Source organism: Gorilla gorilla, chromosome X (genome assembly GCF_029281585.2).
Source record: "Gorilla gorilla gorilla isolate KB3781 chromosome X, NHGRI_mGorGor1-v2.1_pri, whole genome shotgun sequence".
Classification (NCBI taxonomy): Eukaryota; Metazoa; Chordata; class Mammalia; order Primates; family Hominidae; genus Gorilla; species Gorilla gorilla.
In genome coordinates this window covers 117,710,028-117,731,817 of record NC_073247.2, presented here as the reverse complement: position 1 = coordinate 117,731,817, position 21,790 = coordinate 117,710,028, and the positions used below count along the sequence as shown (strand labels likewise).

The 21,790-nt window shown below is 34.7% G+C and overlaps 1 protein-coding gene across 2 annotated transcripts in view; it reads right to left on the bottom strand.

The window, feature by feature from the left end:
- NRK (Nik related kinase) overlaps nt 1-21,790 on the bottom strand; it is a 136,517-nt gene that overhangs the window by 22,226 nt on the left and 92,501 nt on the right. For both annotated transcript variants that reach the window (XM_004064644.3, XM_055375958.1), the window contains exons 15-21: nt 20,169-20,236; nt 18,294-18,388; nt 13,914-14,011; nt 12,491-12,855; nt 10,957-11,293; nt 1,533-1,719; nt 653-808 (exon numbers count right to left, since the gene is read on the bottom strand). In XM_004064644.3, coding sequence (XP_004064692.2) covers nt 653-808; nt 1,533-1,719; nt 10,957-11,293; nt 12,491-12,855; nt 13,914-14,011; nt 18,294-18,388; nt 20,169-20,236 — 1,306 coding nt within the window. The remainder of the gene's footprint in view (nt 1-652; nt 809-1,532; nt 1,720-10,956; nt 11,294-12,490; nt 12,856-13,913; nt 14,012-18,293; nt 18,389-20,168; nt 20,237-21,790) is intronic.

The following is a 21,790-nucleotide window of genomic DNA, read 5'->3' as shown; positions in this document are numbered from 1 at the left end:
CTTTCTCTACAAATTTCCAAGGCTTTTTAAAAACAAGATCCTGCAGAAATATTTCTTGGAATACCTCATAAAGTATCATATGTTGAACACTACCCTAAATTAGAAATACGAAACTTAAACTTTCAAACAATCATAACCTAGTCCAGTTGTGCATATATATATATAAAATATAATAAATATAATATATATAGAGAGAGTCTTGCACTGTTGCCCGGGCTGAAGTGCAGTGGCGTGATCTCTGCTCACTGCAACCTCCACCTCCCAGGTTCAAGCAATTCTCCTTGCCTCAGTCTCTCAAGTAGCTGGGATTACAGGCACCTGCCACCACACCCAGCTAATTTTTTTGTATTTTTAGTACAAAGTTTCACTATGTTGTCCAGGCTGGTCTCAACTCCTGACCTCGTGATCCACCTGCCATCCAAGTTAACTCAGGTTTAAAAGAAATAGAATACAAAGGTGGGGGCCGTCAATTCAAACATCAAACTGCACTGAGTGAAAAAAAATCAGCAAAACCAATTCTGAGCAAATTAACTACTATAAATATATTTTTATTGTAATGACTTGGTAAGAGTAAACAAATATTTTATGTCTATGATTTTCACAGGTTTGCTACATAAAAAATATATTCTTTAAGAAAACAAAACAAACTCACCCCATAAAGAACCACAGCAGATCTCAGAAGTGAACTCCTTTTCATACATGTGGATTAGTGGTTTTTTACATGCAGGAGAGACATAGAGTGGGTTAACATTGACTTCAGAGGATTGCTTAGGTGATTCCTCAGGTACTTCTACGAATCCAGCGTATACTGCAAAGATGTAAGGGGAAGATAATAAGAGAAATTACTAGTTCTGTGCCTGATGGAGTTACAGAATTTTTTTTAAAGAAAAATCTGCATCTGATGTAGTTATATAAAATTTTTTTTTAAATTACTCCTCTGTACACCTTATATGCTACAGTGCTTCTGCAAATGAGACACGACTTAGCCAAATTTATTTTCTTTGGCTAGATGTCGTGGCTCACACCTGTAATCCCAGCTCTTGGGAGGCCAAGGTGGGAGGATCATTAAGAATCAGAGGTTGAGGCTACCATGTACCATGATCATGCCACTGTAATCCAGCCTAAGTGACACGGCGAGATCTTATTTCAAAATAAAAAAACAAATAAATTTCTTTCCTTTTATTGTATTTTGTTTTTTACTGGAAGTATAGTTTCAGTAACTCTGAAACCATCAGATAACACAAATCGTGATGGCTAAAATACATTGTTGAACACGAATATATTTTAAGTTATTGTGATTAGAAAACACACATAAATCCATATAAGGGACTCAATTTCTCAATTGTAGCTCAAATTTAGGTACCATAAAGATTCAGTAAAGAGTAGATGTTTTAAAAGCATATATCAATCTGAATTTATTTCAAGTGAATGTGAGAATAATTTGATTCCTAACAGATCATGAAGCAGTGGTTAAACACTATTTAATATGTGAACAGATAGTAGCATTTAGAGATTATATTGAACACACTCACAGATGGCACTGGCAAAGTTAGCATCAGCAGACATCCCAGAACCCTTGGAAGGAGATGAGTGATTGGCAGAAAAATCTGATTGTGTTGATGATTCTGATATGTCCTTATTGTCACTCTCATGATCAGGTGCTGACGGTGCAGCACCTGAGTCAATGGCATTTGAGGTCTCATTTCCACCACCTGGCTCCTAAAAGAAGTCCAAAAACCAATTTTTATTTCATTAGTAGGTTAACAGTGGGAGAAATATGCCTAGTGAGGGGTCGTTTGAAAAACAAAATGCAAGATCTATAACATCTACATTCTTATAAAATCCACATTTACTAGAAAAACTCAACAATGTCATCAGAAGGAGAAAACTAACCTATTATTGAGATGACTGATGGTACAGGAGAAAAGCAAGGAGCTACAGGTTCCCAACTGTACAATTTGAGACTTAACATTTGTGGAATTTTTACCATGTATCAGCTACTGTGCTAAGCATGATATTTAGATATCTTTGTGAATCCTTACCATAGCCCAACAAGTAAGTATAATTATCTCCAATTTACTTATACAAATTTAAAATTTAGAGACAGTAAATAATGTATTCAGTCATAGTACTAGTAAGTAGGGGAAGCAGAGTTTGAAGCCAAAGTCTGTCTGATTCCAAAGCATACATCCAGCTATGCTATGCCAAATAGCCTCTTGAAAAAATATAAAGCACAGTGTGGGGGTGTCTGTTCTACTGCTTTAAGGTATCTTCACAAAACTGAAAGCATGAAAAACCTGCATAAATAACTTTCAAATGATAAAGAAAATGAAGGCAAATCAACCAACACAAATCCAAGAGCGTAAACATGCATCACTGAAAATGTAGCTGGCTTCCATTAACTTACAAAGAAGATACTCAAGGATAAAAGCCACGAAATGTGACAATTTATGTGGTATGCCCTGTCCTGTGGGAAAATATGTCAACTATTGTTGGTAAGTTCTTCTGTTGATAAGCTCATCTTTGTGTCTAAACAGTGATTCTTGGCACTGAGAGAGCTGTGCTATTCTGCAAAAGACTGGTTTTTATGACCTTTTCAACCACAAAAACATGGTATGACACCATGTCCTTTTTAAATTAAAATGAAAGGAAGATCCACTTCCTCTATAAATTTCCAAAACATTCCTTGAGATAACTGGAGATAACCAGGGTTGCTATGAAACTTACGTTGGGACATCCTGTTTTAATGTCTTTAATTAAGATAGATAGATAGATAGATAGATAGATAGATAGATAGATAGATAGATAGACAGACATAGATATTTTCCCACTGACACTGCTTTCCCATTAGAAACCATCCAGGAAATTTCCTTCCTTCCTTTTTTTCTTTCTTTTCAAACTTTATTGATTTATTCCATAATTACTGTGTGCCTATCATATGCCATGTCCTTGGTTAGACACTGAAGTTGGGTGAGTTGGTAGACAAATAATCATGGAAGGATTAGATATAATTATTTCCTTTAAGAGTTCACAATATAGTGTGAAAGCAAAAAAATAAAATAACTAACAATAATACCATAAGTACTAAATTGGAACTATGGACAAAAGGTTTGTAAGTAGAGAGGAAGGGATATATAGCTCTGCCTTGGGAAGTCAAAGTTGATACTTGATTTGGCCCATGAAGGATTACTAATTTACCAAGCAGAGAAGAGGTGAGGGGGCAGCCTTCCAGAGGAAACAGCTTGCACAGGAGCACTGATTCATGAAAGAGCATGGCATCTCCAAAACCAGTTTGTGTGACAAGAAAATAGGCTAGGGGAGTAGACTGGCATAATCTTTTTTCTGTCTGGAGTTCCACCTGTGTTTTCAGATATCCAGATACTCCCCATTTCTCAAGAATGAGTTCAAATACCACATGGTTCAGAAAATATTACGTGTGATAATTTCTATTGATGTAGCATCTGTGAACTACTTGAGTATTTTAAACCTATTTATAAAGTCAATAAATGTTTTGTGAATGACAAAATCATTGTCTAAACACAGTATATTTCTTGAATTTTAAAATTTTATGTTATCGGTTGCTCAAGAAGTTAAGCATAGACTGATTACATGATATAGCAATGCCTCTCCTAGCTATATACCCCCCAAAAACCTGAAAGCAGGGACTCAAACAGATACTTGTACATCAGTGTTCACAGCAGCGCTTTTCACAATAACCAAAAGGTGGAAACAACCCAAGTTTCCATCAGTAGCTAAATGGATAAACAAAATGTGGTGAATGCATAAGATAAAACATTATTCACCCTTGAAAAGGAATGAAATTCTGATACATGCTGCAATGTGGATAAACTCTGAAAACCTAAAAAGTGAAATAAGCCAGACACAAAAGGACAAATATTGTATGATTCCACTTATATAAGTCACCAAGAAAAAAAAGTAGAATAGAGGTTATCAGGGGTTAGAGGAGGGGGGAAACAAGACTTAATTGTTTAGTTTGTTTGGGATGGTAAAAAAAATAAGTTCTGAAAATGGATAGTGGTGACAATCCCACAACATTCTGAATGTAATAAATCCAACTGGTTTGTACACTTAAAAATGGTTGAAATGGTAAATTTTATGATATGCATACTTTACTACAATAAAAAAAAACTCAGAAAAAAATAATCGGTTCCAGTTGGAGTGATGTCAGTAAGACAGCTTATTGGTGGCACCTGGTGCTTGTCCCCCTCACAAAAAAGGACAAAGAGAATGAATAAACAGAGTTCAACTGGTGTGTCTGAGGGAGAGTGTTGGAGTGCAGTGATGGGGTGGTGAGGTCACTGTGTAGCATGGAATCTCAAAATGGCAGCAAAGAGAGGGAAGTGAGGTACTCTGCTTCTGCTGCCCCATCTCCCCTACCATGATCAGCTCAGAGCCCGGAATAAATTCTCCTTATTGGGAAAAGGTAAGCAGAAGACTCTCATCAGCCCCAATTGCCACCACAGACAACTGTAGTACTTACTACAGGAGAATCTCATAGTCCTCACAAGCCCTGAGTTCAGTTTGGGAAGGTGCCTGAAATTCATGTGTCTGCATTGCTCCAGATAAGGAGCAAAAGTTGTGCATTTCCCACCAACCCATGACCTAAGCTGCTGCAGCCTAGTGCCATCTTGAATCTAGAGCCACTGCTGAAATACACTATGTTCTGGGGGCCAGTAAACACTGTGCCTCTCCAGTCTTGCAGCTCCACTGTCATTTCACCAAGCCCCAAGTGATGGCTGAAATGCTGTGACCCCGACTGCTCAGATCTTGGGCCCAGGAAAGGTCAGCCATAACTCCAGTACTGCACATTGGCGAAGCCAACTCTAGGCTGGCTTAACTGTTGTGCACTTGCAACCTTGGCCAGAGAAACAGCTCAGCAGCCCTGATCCCAGTAAGCCAGACCCCAAGCTAGCTGTCCCACCCTGTGAGACCACACTCTTGCCCAGAGAAGTAGTCTGATAGCTCAACACTGGAGGGCAAATTCCTGAGCCACCCAACCCACCGCATGTGCACTTTTGCCTCTGGACTGAGAAACAGCCTGGCAAGCCCACCCCTGGCAAAGGTGTGCCACCTCTGCCACAAAATTTTGCAGCCTGGGCCAGTGAGGTACTAGCAAACATTGCTAATGTATATTACAGCATAGAGACCACACTGCTGCATCCACCCAGAACCAAAGTCAATGCACCCCACCCAACCAACACCCCAGGACCCATCTATGGACTAAGTCTTTCCTTATGAAAGCTACTCCATAACATTATAAGAAGCAATTGCTCCATCAGATGGACAGATATCAACACAAGGAGACAAGAAACATTAACAAATAAGGAAACATGATACCTTCAAAGGAACATAATAATTTTCCAGTAGCAGACCCAACAGAAAAGAAAAAGTGAAGTGCCAGAAAATTAATTAATAATAATGATCTTAAGGAGATTCAGCAAAATACAAGAGAATACAGATAGAAAAATCAATGAAATTAAAAAAAATCATGATCTGAATGAGAAATTCAACAAAGGAATAGGTATCATTAAAAAAGAACCAAACAGAAATATTGAAGATAAAGAATTCAATGAATAATATTAAAAAATACAATACAGAGCTTCAACAGCTGACTAGACCAAGCAGAATAAAGAATTTCTGAACTTGAAGACATGTCTTTTAAAATGATTCAGGCAGAAAAGAAAAAAGAGAAAAAAAAAGAATAAAGAGAGCCTACAGAACTTATGGGACAACATTAACAGGATGTATTTTTGAATTATGGGGGTTCCAGAAGGATGAAAATATGTAGAAAACTTATTTAATAAAATAGAAGCTGAAAAATTCCCAGGTCTTGGGAGAGAGATATGAACATCTAGTTTCAGGAAGCTCAAAGGTTATCAAATACATTCAACTCAAAAAGGTCCTCCCAATGAAAATTACAGTGAAACTATCAGAAGTCAGTGACAAAGAGAGAATACTAAAAACAGCAAAAGGAGAGTCTTATCACATATAAGGAAATCCTCATTGGACTAACAGCAGATTTCTGAACAGAAACCTTACAAGCCAGGAGAGAATAGGATGATATATTCAAAGTGCTGGAAAAAACCTGATAGCCCAAAATAGTATCACCAGGAAAGCAATCCTTCAGAAATGGAGAAATAAAGCCTCTTCCAGATAAGCAAAAAGCAGGGGAATTCATCACCACTAGAGAGATCTTACAAGAAATGCTTAAGGGAGTCCTACATCTGAAAGGAAAAACACAATAACAACTATCATGAAAACATGAAATTATAAAACTTGTAAAGCAGGTATAGAAAGGTGAAATAGAAAGGAATCAAACCTTATTACTACAAAAGATTACCTAACAACATAGATTAACAATAAGAGAATAGAAAAAAAAGGATACACAAAACAACCAGAAACAATTAACGAAATGACAGGAGTAAGTGTTGACATATCAATAATAAACTTGACAGTAAACAGACAAAATTCTGTAATTAAACATATAGACTAGTAGAATGGTTAAAAAGTAAAAAAATAAAAATAAAAAAATAAAAATACCCAATTATATGCTGCCTATAAGAAATTCACCTTACCTGTAATGACATACACTGATTGAAAATGAAGAAATGGAAAAAGATATTCCATGTAAACAGAAATCAAAAGCAAGCATGAATAGCTACTACACTTATATCAGATAAAACAGGTGTCAAAAGTCAAAGAATGTAAAAAAGAGAAAAACACGGACATTATATTATGATAATAGGATCAGTTCAGCAAGAGGATATAATAATTATAAATACTTATGGACCAAACACTAGAGTACCCAGATATGTAAAGCAAATATTATTGCATCTAAAGGGAGAGATAAACTACAATATAATAATAGTTGAGAACTTCAACACTTCACTCTCTGCATTGGACAGATCATCTACACAGAAAATCAACAAAGAAACATTGGATTTAAACTGCAGCATAGACCAAATGAACCTAACAGACATTTATAGAACATTTCATCCAACAGCTGCAGAATATGCATTATTTTCATCAGCACATGAAACATTCTCTAAGACTGACCATATGTTGGGACACAAAACAAGTCTCAAAACATTTTTCTAAATCAACATTATTATTGAGTATCCTTTTTGACCAAAATAGAATAAACTAGAAATCAATAACCAGAGAAACATTCAAAACTGTAACAATATATGGAAATTAAAAATATACGCTCCTGAACATCAATTAGCCAATAAATAAGAAGGAAATTAAGAAATTATTTGAAGCAAATGAATATAGAAACACAGCACACCAAAACTTATAGGAGACAGCAAAAGCAGTATTAAGAGACAAGTTTATAGCAATAAATGACTACATTAAAAAAGTAGAAAGATTTTGAATAACAATCTAATGATGCACCTCAATGAACTAGAAAAGCAAGAACAAACCAAACCCTAAATTAATAGAAATAAAGAGATAATAAAAATCAGAGCAAAAGTAAATGAAATTGAGACTCAAAAACAATACAGAAGAAATACAACATGAACATTTGGCTTTTTGAAAAGATAAACAAAATGGACAAACCGTTAGCTAGATTAACTAACAAGAAAGTATAAAAGACCCAAATAAAATCAGAAACAAAAAAGCAGACATCACAACTGATACCACAGAAATACAAAGAATCATAAGAGACTATTATGAAAAAACTACACAGCAACATATTAGAAAATCTAGAGGAAATGGAGAAATTCCTGGACACATACAACCTAGCAAGATTGTACCAAGAAGAAATAGAAAGCCTAAACAAACCAATAATGAATAATGCGATTGAATCAGCAATAAAAAGTCTCCCAACAAAGAAAAGTCCTGTACCCTATGGCATCAGTGCTGCATTCTACCAAAGATTTAAAGAGGAACTAATGTCGATTCTCAAACTATTCCAAAAAAGTTGAAGGGAAGGGAATTCTTCCAAACTCATTCTGTGAGGTCAGTATGACTCTGATCTCAAAACCAGATAAGGACACAACAGTTACAACAAACAAACAAACAAAAACTACAAGCCAAGATCTCTGATGAAGATAGATGCAAAAATAATCAACAAAATACTAGCAAACTGAATCCAATACCATATCAAGAATATTATACACCCTGATCGAGTGTGATTTATCCCAGGGATACATGGGAGATTCAACATATGCAAATCAATAAACATGATACATCACATCAATGGAATCAAAGACAAAAATTATATGATCATGTCAAAAGATACCAAAAAAAAAGCATTTGATAAAATTCTACATTCCCTCGTGACAAAAACTCTCCACAGTTTGGGTATGGAAGTAACATACCTCAAAACAATAAAAACCACATATGAAAAACCCACAGCTAACATCACACTGAATGAGAGAAAGCTGAAATTCTTTCCTCTAAGAACTGGAATAAGACAAAAATATCCACTTTCACCACTCTTATTCAACTTAGTTCTGGAAGTCCTAATCAGAGCAATTTGGCAAGAGAAGGAAACAGAAGACATCCAAATTGGAAAAGAGGAAGTCAAAGAGTGTCTGTTTGCAGATTACATGATCTTATAAATAGAAAATCCTTTGACACTACCAAAAAATTATTAGAATTGATGAACAAATTCAGTAAAGTTGCAAGATACAAAATCAGCATAGAAAAATGTGTAACATTTGTATATACCAACAATAACCTAGCTGAGAAAGAAATCACAAAAACAATCCCATATACAGTAGCTACAAAATAAAATACTTGGAAATAAATTTAACCAATGAGGTGAAAGATCTCCATAAGAAAAACTATAAAACATTGATGAAGGAAACTGAAAAGGACACACACACAAAAGGAGAGGCAACATATGCTCATGGACTAGAAGAATTAATATTGCTAAAATGACCCTACTATCCCAAGCAATATACAGATTCTATGCAATCCTTATGAAAATACCAATGACTTTCTTCACAGAAATAGGAAAAAAATCCTAAAATTTGCATGGAACCAAAAAAGACCTAGAATAGCCAAAGCAATCCTGAGGAAAAAGAATAATACTAGAGGCATCACAATATCAGATTTCAAAATATACTACAAAACTACAGCAACCAAAAAACAGACACACATACCAATGGAACGGTATAAAGGACCCATAAATAGATCCACATATTCATTTATCTCACTGTGGTTGATTTTTGATAAAGGCATCAAGAATATTCACTGGGGAAAGAACAATGTCTTCAATAAATGGTGCTGGGAGAACTAAATATCCATAAGCAAAAGACTGAAGTTAGACCCCTATTTCTCACCTTATAAAAAAATCAACTCAAAATAGATTAGAGACTTAAATGTAAGATCTGAAACCATAAAACTACTAGAAAATATAAGAAAATGCTTGTGGACATTGGTTTGGGAAAAAAGAATAGGACCAAAGCACAGGCAACAAAAGCAAAAATAGACAAATAGAATTATATCACACTAAAAATCTTCTGCACAGAAAAGGAAATGATCAACAAAGTGAAGAAACAACCTGAAGAATGAGAGAAAATATTTGCAAACTACTCGTCCAACAAGGGATTAAAATCCTGAATGTAAGAAACTCAAACAACTCAACAGAAAAAAGCAAATAATCCAACATGTATACATATGTAACAAACCTGCACGTTGTGCACATGTACCCTAGAACTTAAAGTATAATAAACAAAATGGGCAAATGATTTGAATAGACATTTCTCAAAAGAAGACTTAGAAATAACCAACAGATAGATGAAAAAAAATTTCAACATAATTAATCATCGGGAAAATGCAAATCAGAACCACAATGAGATATTATCTCATCCTAGTTAGAATGGTTATTATCAAAACACAAAAAATTAATGTTGGTGAAGATGTGGAGAAAAGGGAACTTTTATATACCGTTGGTGGGAATGTAAACTACTACACCCACAATGGAGAATGGTATTGTGGTTCCTTATAAAACTACAAATAGAACTACCATATGATCCAATAATTCCACTACTAGGTACATATCTCAAAAAAAGAGGAAATCAGTGTATCAAAGAGCTATCAGCACCTCCATATTTACTGCAGTACTAATCACAATAGCCAAAATAAGGCATCAGCCTAAGCATCCATCAAGAGATGAATTGATAAAGAAAACATGACATATATACAGAAATAAATGCTATTTAGCCATAAAAAAGAATGAAATCTTGTGATCTGCAGCAACATGGATGAACCTGGACTCAATGTTAAGTGAAATAAACCAGGAACAGAAAGATAAAAACCACATGTTCTTACTCATATGCAAATGCTAAAAAATTGGTCTCAAGTAACTAGAGAGTAAAATAGTGGTTTCTAGAGTCTGGGAAGAGGAGTACGGGAGAGTGATAGAGAAAGGCTGGTTAAAGGATCCAAATGCATGACTAGATAGGAGATATAAGTTCTAATATTCTATAGCACTATAGGGTAACTATAATTAACAATAATTCATTACATATTTTCAAATAGCTAGGAGAGAGGATACTGATTGTTCCCAACAAACAAAAAAAAGATGAATGCTTGAGGTGATAGACATGCTAAATACCCTGATGTCATTACAAATTGTATATATTAAAATATCACTCTGTACCCCATAAATATATACAATTATTAGGTGTCAATTAATTTTTTAAAATATTTTTTAGAAGTGTGTGTCAAGAGACACTACCCCAAATATGTGATCTGAGTAATAAAGGCAAACCAATAAGAGATTTTTGTCTTTGGAAGTAAATAGGAACCACGCAAATTAGAGGTAATAAGGATCCACCTACAAACCTATAATTAAAAATGTTTAAGGCCTTGGGGTATATGATGAAAATCTATTTGGAATGGCTAGAAATGCTACATGTCCCATGAAGAAACACATTCACAATGAGAGGAGTTCAATCTGCTTTTCAAATGGTGCATTACCTCCTGTAGATATTCAAAGTCCTGAGACGCAGGTCTCTTCAATCCTGGACCATCTGTCTCTGAGCAATTTTCTTCTCCATTGAGTCCAAGGGCTCCACTCTCTTCACTGGTTCGAACGACTCCCTTACCTCCATCACCCTCACTGCCTCTTCTTTCACTGCCTATATTGGCTGCATGTTCTTCCTGATCTCCAATGGCTGCATTGTCCTCACTGGCTGCACTTCCTCCATGGCTTCTATTGGCTCTATGGCTTCCATAGCCTCTGTAGGCTTCCTCTTTTCCACGACTTCCATCATAACCATCTTGCTTGCAGCTTCCATCTCTGCCATAGCTTGCCCTGACAACAAGCTCCAATTAATGAAAGAAAGTCACGCAATAAAAACACATTTGAAAGTTAGCAAGTAGAACATAATTAGGATGTGTCTTATACATATCTACCATGCCCAGGCTTGTCTTTGTTCTATGTGAACACTACTGGTATGATAAAGAAAATAAAAATGCCCCTATGTCTTCTCAGTCTTATGTAATGATTAAAGCCACAGCCACCACCAATTTCTCAGATGCATTTGGATGGCAGAGGGAAGAGAACTTGAATTCTTTGTTAGGTGCATGTATTAGGTTAACAGCAAGAATATGTAGTTTTTTTCTTAAATATATACTATTTCATGCATTAGCAACTTCACAGACACATGAATGATTAAGCCTATGTTTTTAGCTCAACCACAACATGATTAATTCTTCTTGCAGTAGATCTAGTTTGTGTTCATTTCAACATGTGCCTTGATTTTCTAACATGTGTACTGACTGCTTTGCTATAGAACTCCATTGGTCTACTACTCCCACCAAGGAAGTTCAGCAATACATACCTCATGTCTTGTGGAACTAAGTTATTTAATTAATTGCTAAAAATACTAAGCTTAACAAAATGTGTCAATGCTCTCTTTTTGCATAGGAAACAAAATTAAACATACGTGCCTGTGGTAATTCTAAAAGTAAATTTATTTCATAACGGAATTCTTGATAGACTTTTTTGGTTGGAAAAAATTAAAAGAGCTCTTGGTAATTTCTCCACCAATTAACCAGATAAAGATCATCTTAAATTTCATATATATATATATATATATAGTGATATCACAAAAGTTTGAGAAATGAATAGCTATGTTTGCAAATACCAAGACTTCATCTTATGCTTGTTAAGTTACACACTTCCTTTGTTGTCCTTTCTCATACTCAGTATAGTTTTATAGAGTAGGATGATTCAGTGGCAGTAATTTTAACAGAAGCATCTAGACAATTCCAGTTATAAAGAAACTAATAAATACTTGAATGCTTATTTTAAAATACACAAATGACACAAAATTAGATGTTCTGCATTAGAACAATTTAAAATACATTACTGACAATCAAACTATTTACTAAAATGCAAGTGAAATTAGGTCACTCTCTTGGTAATAAATTTTGAAAATAAACCAAAAATGCAAATAGCTCTGCAGTCATAAAACATGGAGAATATAAGTAATTCAAAAAAACCAACCTTGGACAACTAGGCGCCTCATAATAATTATTATTTACATCATCAACAGACTTATTGTTGTCATCATCATGGTCTTTACAAACATCATTAGCCTGATCAACCTGGTTATCCAAGTCATCATTGCCATTGGCATGATCATAGGTATCTTCAAAAGTATCATTAGACTCATCATCATCATCACCATCAGTATCAGCACTGGCATCATAGAGTTCAACATAATCACCATCCTCTTCAGGTGGCTGAATGACAGGTGCAGGAGTTAACCAATCATTCCGGAAGATTTCAGAGAGTGCATTATAGCCTACCCATTCGTTTGTCAAGTATACAGGGGGTGATATTTTTCCTACTTTAAATCCATCTGGAACCTGTGTGCACAAGAAAGGTTAATGTAGCCTCTAGTAGCTTTCATTTTCTTCTAGATTGGAAAGTTTACAAGCTGACAACATTTTGAAATATATTTTAAACTGAAACGAGGATGTTCACTCATTAGATGGAGCCAAAATTTTAGTGAGGATGAGATGTCAAAACCCAAACATCAGACTGTGATTATTAGTGGCCTTTCTGGATCACATATAGGGCAAAATTTACCCACTTAAAAAATTACCCATACTTGTCAGCTCAGGAGTGGACACTTGCTTTTGATGCTGGAGAGAACAGGAGATTTGATGCTCCTTAAAAATGGTAACTTTTCCCTTTTGTTTTATCCCCTGACATTGGGATTAACACACAGCTCTTGAAATTGATATGTTAATTTCCCAGCTCTGGTTTTACGTGCCATGGGTTGTCTTAAAGTATCTCAAACACTTCCAAAGTGCAAATTAATCTAAATCCATCTTTTAAGTATGGTATGTATCATTTAACAACTTTTGGGCAATCTGGAAGGGATGTGTGTACGGTAGCATAGAGGTAATTACAAAATTGAAATAGAATAATCTGAAAGCACATTGCATTAGGACAATTTAAAATCTGCATTATAACAATCTAAACATGTTCACAAAGAGCTGGAAGACTTTTTATTTATGCAGTCAGAGGACACTCTGTTTTTTACTAAATGTTTTATATTTATGCATTGCCTCATCACTCAAGGAATGCTATTAAAAGTTGGACATCTAACCTGTACCCCTCAATCTGAGATTAGGTTTTACAAACAGCTTTTTATCACTACTCTCCCAGACATGTTCTAACTGACACAAGAATGTGAAAATAAAATATTCTCTGATTGGTTAAGTGTTTTCCCATTTCAATTTTAATTTCTAGATTTTGTGTTCTATGTATTCACAAAGCAATGAGAATCTATCTTTAAAATGTTAATTAAAAAACTAAACTCTTTAACCTTTCCCTCAAGTGAATATGAGAATGTGTAAGCCAAAATAAATGAAAAATAAAAAATAATAGACATTAATGTGTTAAGATGGAAACTTACATGGATGTCAACCAGCAACTTCTGATCAATAGTAGAATAAGGCGGTGATGACTGAGACCTCCTTCCAGTCACAGGACTGTCTTCCTCAGAAGAAGATTCTATGGAATGCCAAAAACACAGTAGTAACAATGGTGGTTACAGCCATTGCCTTCATTTGTATAGTGTATCAGTTAAATCCCTTGTTTTTTTTTCTTTTTTCTTTTTTGTCATTTTTATGATTCCATTCAGGAAGTATCACCTGAAAATTCTCATGGGGCCAGGATCTTAAATTCTCTTTTCAGGGGTATTAGCAGGGGTTCAAGTTTTCTTCCATCTGTAGACCTACATGGCTGCTCTGTTTTCAGTATTAAGTGTACACTTACCAAATATCTCTATCTATGTAAGAAGATACATAGTCCGACTGATAGCCAGGTAGATACATTTAAAAAAATGTATCAAGAGTAGGAAGGACTGGGAGTACCACTGGCCTCACATACTGACCAGTAGAAAAAAAAGCCCGACAGTGTATTTATTAGAAGATGATAGACTAGCCAAAACCCTCAAGAGGAGAGTTCATTCTTCAATCTTTTTTTTTTTATTATACTTTAAGTTTTAGGGTACATGTGCACATTGTGCAGGTTAGTTACATATGTGTACATGTGCCATGCTGGTGCACTGCACCCACTAACTCGTCATCTAGTATTAGGTATATCTCCCAGTGCTATCCCTCCCCCCTCCCCCCACCCCACAACAGTCCCCAGAGTGTTATATTCCCCTTCCTGTGTCCATGTGATCTCATTGTTCAATTCCCACCTATGAGTGAGAATATGTGGTGTTTGGTTTTTTGTTCTTGTGATAGTTTACTGAGAATGATGATTTCCAATTTCATCCATGTCCCTACAAAGGACATGAACTCATCATTTTTTATGGCTGCATAGTATTCCATGGTGTATATGTGCCACATTTTCTTAATGCAGTCTATCATTGTTGGACATTTGGGTTGGTTCCAAGTCTTTGCTATTGTGAATAGTGCCGCAATAAACATATGTGTGCACGTGTCTTTATAGCAGCATGATTTATAGTCCTTTGGGTATATACCCAGTAATGGGATTGCTGGGTCAAATGGTATTTCCAGTTCTAGATCCCTGAGGAACCGCCACACTGACTTCCACAATGGTTGAACTAGTTTACAGTCCCACCAACAGTGTAAAAGTGTTCCTATTTCTCCACATCCTCTCCAGCACCTGTTGTTTCCTGACTTTTTAATGATTGCCATTCTAACTGGTGTGAGATGGTATCTCATTGTGGTTTTGATTTGCATTTCTCTGATGGCCAGTGATGATGAGCATTTTTTCATGTGTTTTTTGGCTGCATAAATGTCTTCTTTTGAGAAGTGTCTGTTCATATCCTTCACCCACTTTTTGATGGGGTTGTTTGTTTTTTTCTTGTAAATCCAACTTACAAGGGATGTGAAGGACCTCTTCAAGGAGAACTACAAACCACTGCTCAAGGAAATAAAAGAGGATACAAACAAATGGAAGAACATTCCATGCTCATGGGTAGGAAGAATCAATATCATGAAAATGGCCATACTGCCCAAGGTAATTTACAGATTCAATGCCATCCCCATCAACCTACCGATGCCTTTCTTCACAGAATTGGAAAAAACTACTTTAAAGTTCATATGGAACCAAAAAAGAGCCCGCATTGCCAAGTCAATCCTAAGCCAAAAGAACAAAGCTGGAGGCATCACACTACCTGACTTCAAACTGTACTACAAGGTACAGTAACCAAAACAGCATGGTAGTGGTATCAAAACAGAGATATAGATCAATGGAACAGAACAGAGCCCTCAGAAATAACGCCACATGTCTACAACTATCTGATCTTTGACGAACCTGAGAAAAACAAGCAATGGGGAAAGGATTCCCTATTTAATAAATGGTGCTGGGAAAACTGGCTAGCCATATGTAGAAAGCTGAAACTGGATCCCTTCCTTACACCTTATACAAAAATCAATTCAAGATGGATTAAAGACTTAAACGTTAGACCTAAAACCATAAAAACCCTAGAAGAAAACCTAGGCATTACCATTCAGGACATAGGCATGGGCAAGGACTTCATGTCTAAAACACCAAAAGCAATGGCAAAAAAAGCCAAAATTGACAAATGGGATCTAATTAAACTAAAGAGCTTCTGCACAGCAAAAGAAACTACCATCAGAGCGAACAGGCAACCTACAAAATGGGAGAAAATTTTCGCAACCTACTCATCTGACAAAGGGCTAATATCCAGAATCTACAATGAACTCAAACAAATTTACATTCTTCAATCTTAACCCCCATATATTTCCACCCAATGATATATCCAGATGTAGTTCAATACAGTTGAGGAGTGAACTACTGAAAAGAGATAACACCCGTTTCTATAAAGCTGGGAACCTTTTTATAGCAGCAATGTACAACAAAACTTTCTGCAGTGATAGAAATCTTCTGTATCTGAACTGTCCATTAACAGTGGTCATTAGTCACCCATGACTACTGAGCATTTGAAATGTGGCCAGTGTGCCTGAGAAAGTGACTTTTAAATTTTATTTAATTTTCATTTTACTTTTTATTTTAATAGCTACATGTGGCTAGTTGCTACCACATTGAACAGCTCAATTCTATAGTGTAAATATTTCCATTTAAAATACAAATGTATCTGGTTTGGAGATTAGGTTTTAATATTGAGTTGTGGTATGGTAAATAACCCCTGTGATTAAAATCTGGTGAGAATATTTAACAGGCTCAAAATTCAGGTCTGGGTGAGTGTACTTAGAAAAAGCTTCACTAAGAGAAAACTCAGGTCCCTGTTTAATGTTTTTGTGTGCTTAGATTTTCAAGATAAATACTATTGTCCCTCTTATTTTCAGTCTTGGTATACATAGCCAAAGTATAGATACTCCAACTCCAAAAGACATATATTTGCAAATACTGCTGGCCTTTGAGAACATTACACTGAACACATGCTAAAATTTGTGTCCCCATCTTCTGGCACTGTTGTACTTGTGCTTTTTTTTTTTTTTTTTTCAGGAAACCATTTTCTTTTAAGTCTTTTGGTATGTTAGTAGACCAAATAAGTTCAAGTGAGTGCACTAAGATTCTGAGACAAATTTATAGTAAGGTGCTCTGAGATTTCCTCCATAATGAAGCATGTAATTTCCTGAGAATATCAAATGGTCTATGTAGCATAAACAATAAAATAAAAGAAATTTGGAGCTGAAAAGACATTTAGCTATTATCTGCACAGATGCCTTCTCCCTTTTATCAATGCTATGACTGCTTTGGGATCTAATCCAGAATTTCCTTATTTCAAAAATGCCACATGAATAAACCTTAAATTTTCAGTTGTTTGCCCTGTATTAGCAAAATTAGCCATAGTCAAGCCAGAAAGAAAAGACTCTGGGAAAAAATTTTTAAAAATTTGCTTTTCACTCAGGCTTATCTGATTTTCACAACATAGTATTTGTGTATGAGGAGACAGTGCTATTTAAAAGAACTCTACCATAATCTGAGTCACTTAAGAAGAATAATGTGTTTTAAGTTTTGATCTTCAAATATCCACTTTTCAAAAAGTGAAGTACATCTGTATCATTTTTATTATTAACATTTTAATAAAATCAGTATACTATATTTTTACATATCAGCAACTCAATCAGCCATTTTTCCCTTGCTTAACTTACCTGGATTGCTTAAAACTGGATAATGCCAGATTGCATGATCCATGGCACAACTTTTGGCTTTGTTTATCCTAATATTTCATAAATCTATAATTCATTTAAACTCTCTCAAAAGCACATCTTAAAATACTTTTTTGAAATTCACATCACAACTTTTGAAGTTATTTTCTATGATTTGATAGATTAATTGTTCATGTATTTTGAGTAAAACCATCACTCTGTAACATTTAGGGATATTTATGAGATATTGTCCTATTTTGGAGAGGTGAAGTAACCAACTGATAAATGAAACACACACTCACAACTCCTCCATACAATATTCTAATTGCTACCTATAAATTTTAGCCTGCTGGAGAGGTCTCTCTCAAGTTTCTTTACCATATTTTTCTTACGTGGTATAGAAACCTAATAAAGCTGACTCCCCCCGCCTTCTTAGACACATTCCTAACTACTACCCAACAAAAAGAAGAAAATTCAGAAAAATTATTTTCCATTTCTCAAAGGCCACCACTGACCACCCAATTGCCAAATACAATGGCCTTCAGGTCCTAATCCTACTTGGGCTCCCTGACACTTTTGATTCATTCCTTCTTGAAATTCTTCTTTCTTGACTTCTGAAATATAAATTGTTAAACAGTAGCTCTGTGTTTTGCCTGCTAAAATTTTGTGCTTTGAATCACCTGATGCTGCCAGCCAATTTTGACGATTTTGCGAACTCCTTTGTCTGATGTCAATGGGCTTCTGAGCTTGTTCCAAAAGAGACCGCTGAGGAACGCTAATGAAAAGACAGAAAAGCATGTGCCATGTCCTAACATTCATAAAGGGAATGTACAACTCAACATAAAGTCCAACACAAAGTTTTGTTTAAATATATGGGTATATATCAAACTGAAAAAGAAGTATAACTTGAGTAATAATTTCCAGTTTCCATTTTCCCCCAAACTTGCTATTTTGTCTAGAATAGAGTAACGATTTCCAAAATAAGAAAAATATGTTTTCATAGAGTGTATGTTTCCTTTATATATATATTAATTTCTAAAAATTTCTATAGGCTTTTAAAGCTAACATTCAGACAATATTTTACCTGAGTAACACAGCAATAAACATAACCTTATAGTGTATGTGAGTATTTTAACATAATAAACAAGTTACTGTTATGTCATATATTCTATTGTTATTATCCAGATTTTAAATGCTTGAAATTCATGTTTTTAACGTCCCATTCCGGATTTAGATAGCTACACTGACAGACAAATAGAGCACTTTCGTTCTTACTATTCAAATTTAAAGAATATTTAGAGAGTTTCTTTGGACTAATGCTGCTAAATTTTACAGTTATTTTGGTATTTCTATATGGGAAGGACTTTGGTTATTGATTTAGGCCTGGAATAGACAAACTTTTTTCCATGGCCCCAAATTTCAGGAAAGATTTGAGTTTCATTTAAGTTAACTTTTTAAATTTAACTATATTTAAAGGCAATGTATTTGTTATTCATAAATTCAAAATCCTTTTGTAAAGTGAACAATTACTCTGAGTTTAACACCAAGTATGGATTTTATATATTGGATTTTATTAAAGTCATGTTCCATGATACCAAAACCAACTACTCAAAACTAAACTGGTTTCTTTCCTTTGAGGTCAGATCGACCATGACAATCCATTCATTGAGTGCAGAGAAAAAGAAAGTTCGCAGTCTTGCTTTACAATTTTTCAAGATTTCTGCACTCCAGTTAAATCTGAAGACATAATTGTATGGGGTTTTTTAAGTAATGAAGCAAGAAAATATATACTACATAACATTAACTGTATGCCATCTGGCCATACTGTCCAATACCTTGAATATAGTGAGTGTTCAATAAATATTTACTGACTAAGTGAATCAATATAGGCTAAGTTCTCTCTATTGTGAGTTGGGGCTGGAGGGGGTGTGATTTTCTTAAAAAATCTACCTTAAAATTTAGTTTTCAAATATAACAGAATGCACACAATATCTGACATATGGAACATGATCTTTGAAAATTATTGAAGATCACCAATATTACAAAGATTAAAAAATACAGTGACTGGTATCAATATTATATATGATATTTTACTTATATAATATTGAGTTTTAGATTTGATTTTGACTATAGGACATTTTTAGGCTTACCCATTCTGTGGCATTAGCTTCTGAAGTTAAAGAGAATTGGTGTGTGTGTTTTATCATGCAGCACATGTGTGAAAATTCACTTGAAATTTCATGTCTTTTTATCATCGACTACTAATTGAATACTGTCAAAGTATTTGTTATTATTGTTTCTTTTTAAAATTGTGAACCTTGCCATCTATTTAGCAAATTAAATATCACAGAGACTGCAGTATGACCAAATATGAAAGATACAGGTAATGGATCATTGCAAGTTAAGGTTTTCAATGTGGGCCAATAAAGTCAATGGTGATGATGTTGTCACGGATATTTTAGTTGACTTCACAAAATGTATTATCAATGAAATAATTTTTAATTTTCCATTTGATAATTATGAATAATTTTAATATAGAAATCAAAGACACATACCTTGAAGAGAACTTGACATGATGTGCATGATCCTGGTTGTTAGGCACAGAAGGAGATATCTCTTGAACCTTAAAGACACAATGCAATACTTCAGTAGAATTCTTGATCATAAAGTGTACTGAGCTATTAATTTGTGGGAAAATGCCTGTCTTCATATATATTTTCCTAAAATCTAACTTATAAAATATGATTTTAATAAACAGATTCTATTTCATAATGACTTACAACATTAGACTTGCTTAACCATAATTTCTGATGGTATATTTGATCTTTAGCATAGGAACAGATTCTGGAGCTCATATAATCAAAATCTTAATTTATTGTTGAGGAATCTGTAGCCTAAAGAGGGAAAATGACTTTTCTAAGAATTTTATGTCAAGTGAAAGGAACATCTAAAATCAGAATGCAGGTCTCCCAACTTCTAATTTAATGTTCTTTCCATGTTATCACATTGCTTTTTATATCAAGTTTAAACTTCTTACTCAGAATTTAAGTTCTAATTCTTACACACTCATCCTTTTAAGCTAACCCTAGATTTTCAAAAGTTGTCACACACACATACATTTCATTAAAATCTCTCTAGTCAAAAGTGTCCCATCTTTAAGAAAGCAAGAAAGTATGTATTTCTGCTTTACAATTTGACTGTACTATCATAATTAGTGTTCCAAGTACTGTTTCAACTCTAAATAGATTAATTTGCATTTTACTAATCATACAATCATTGAATATAGCCAAATACTCAAGAAAGGGTGCATATAATAAGCCAGCTTCCACCAATGGGGGAATTTTACTTTCTGCCAACATTGGTAGACAGGGCCAGGGAATGTTGCCTTGCCTCACTAAGACTTGTATCACCAGGTTTCTACTCAAAGAAGTTTTAGCTGCCCAAAACATAGGTCATTCTGACATGCAATAAGGCAGTCATACTAGATTCTTTAAAAAGGAAATTTAAGAGTGTTACTTTTTTAATCTAGCATATGCATGCTGATAAACTCATTCTATACTTTCTAGAAACTAGAGTAGCCTTAGTACATTATTTTTTCTTTATGAAGTGACTTATCAAGGCTCTCTCTACACTCCGAGAGACAGGTAGGTGAGGGTAAGCATCTGCCTATTTTTTTCCACTTTCATTTCATATAATTGGTATCATATGACCCGGTCGGGGACTTTTGGCTTATGAAGCTGATCTTAGGAAGTTTATTGTCACTACAGGAGGCAAAAATTACTCAAAATAGGTAACGGCCAAAAATAAAAAATATAATTCCTAATATAAATTGGCTGTATTTAATTTCAAAACTGGGGAGAGGAAAATGATTAGTAAGAATAACATATACTAAGATAATGATGTATTTCAAATCAGACACAACTCATTACATTTCCTGCTTAAAGTGTCAGGTTTAAGGTAATAATTATTACCTGTGAGTTTGAGTAAAGTCATTTAACAAGGCAAAGAAAAAGACATATTGCCTCTTCTAATTATATAATACAGTCTGGCTTATGTTCCTCCTGCCAGTGGTTAGTATTTATAAAACAATACTCTTTGTTATTAACTTCAGAGGACTGTTAGTATTAGGGGAATTGTACTTAAAAATGAGAGTTGTCCATAAAAGACTTCATAGTAG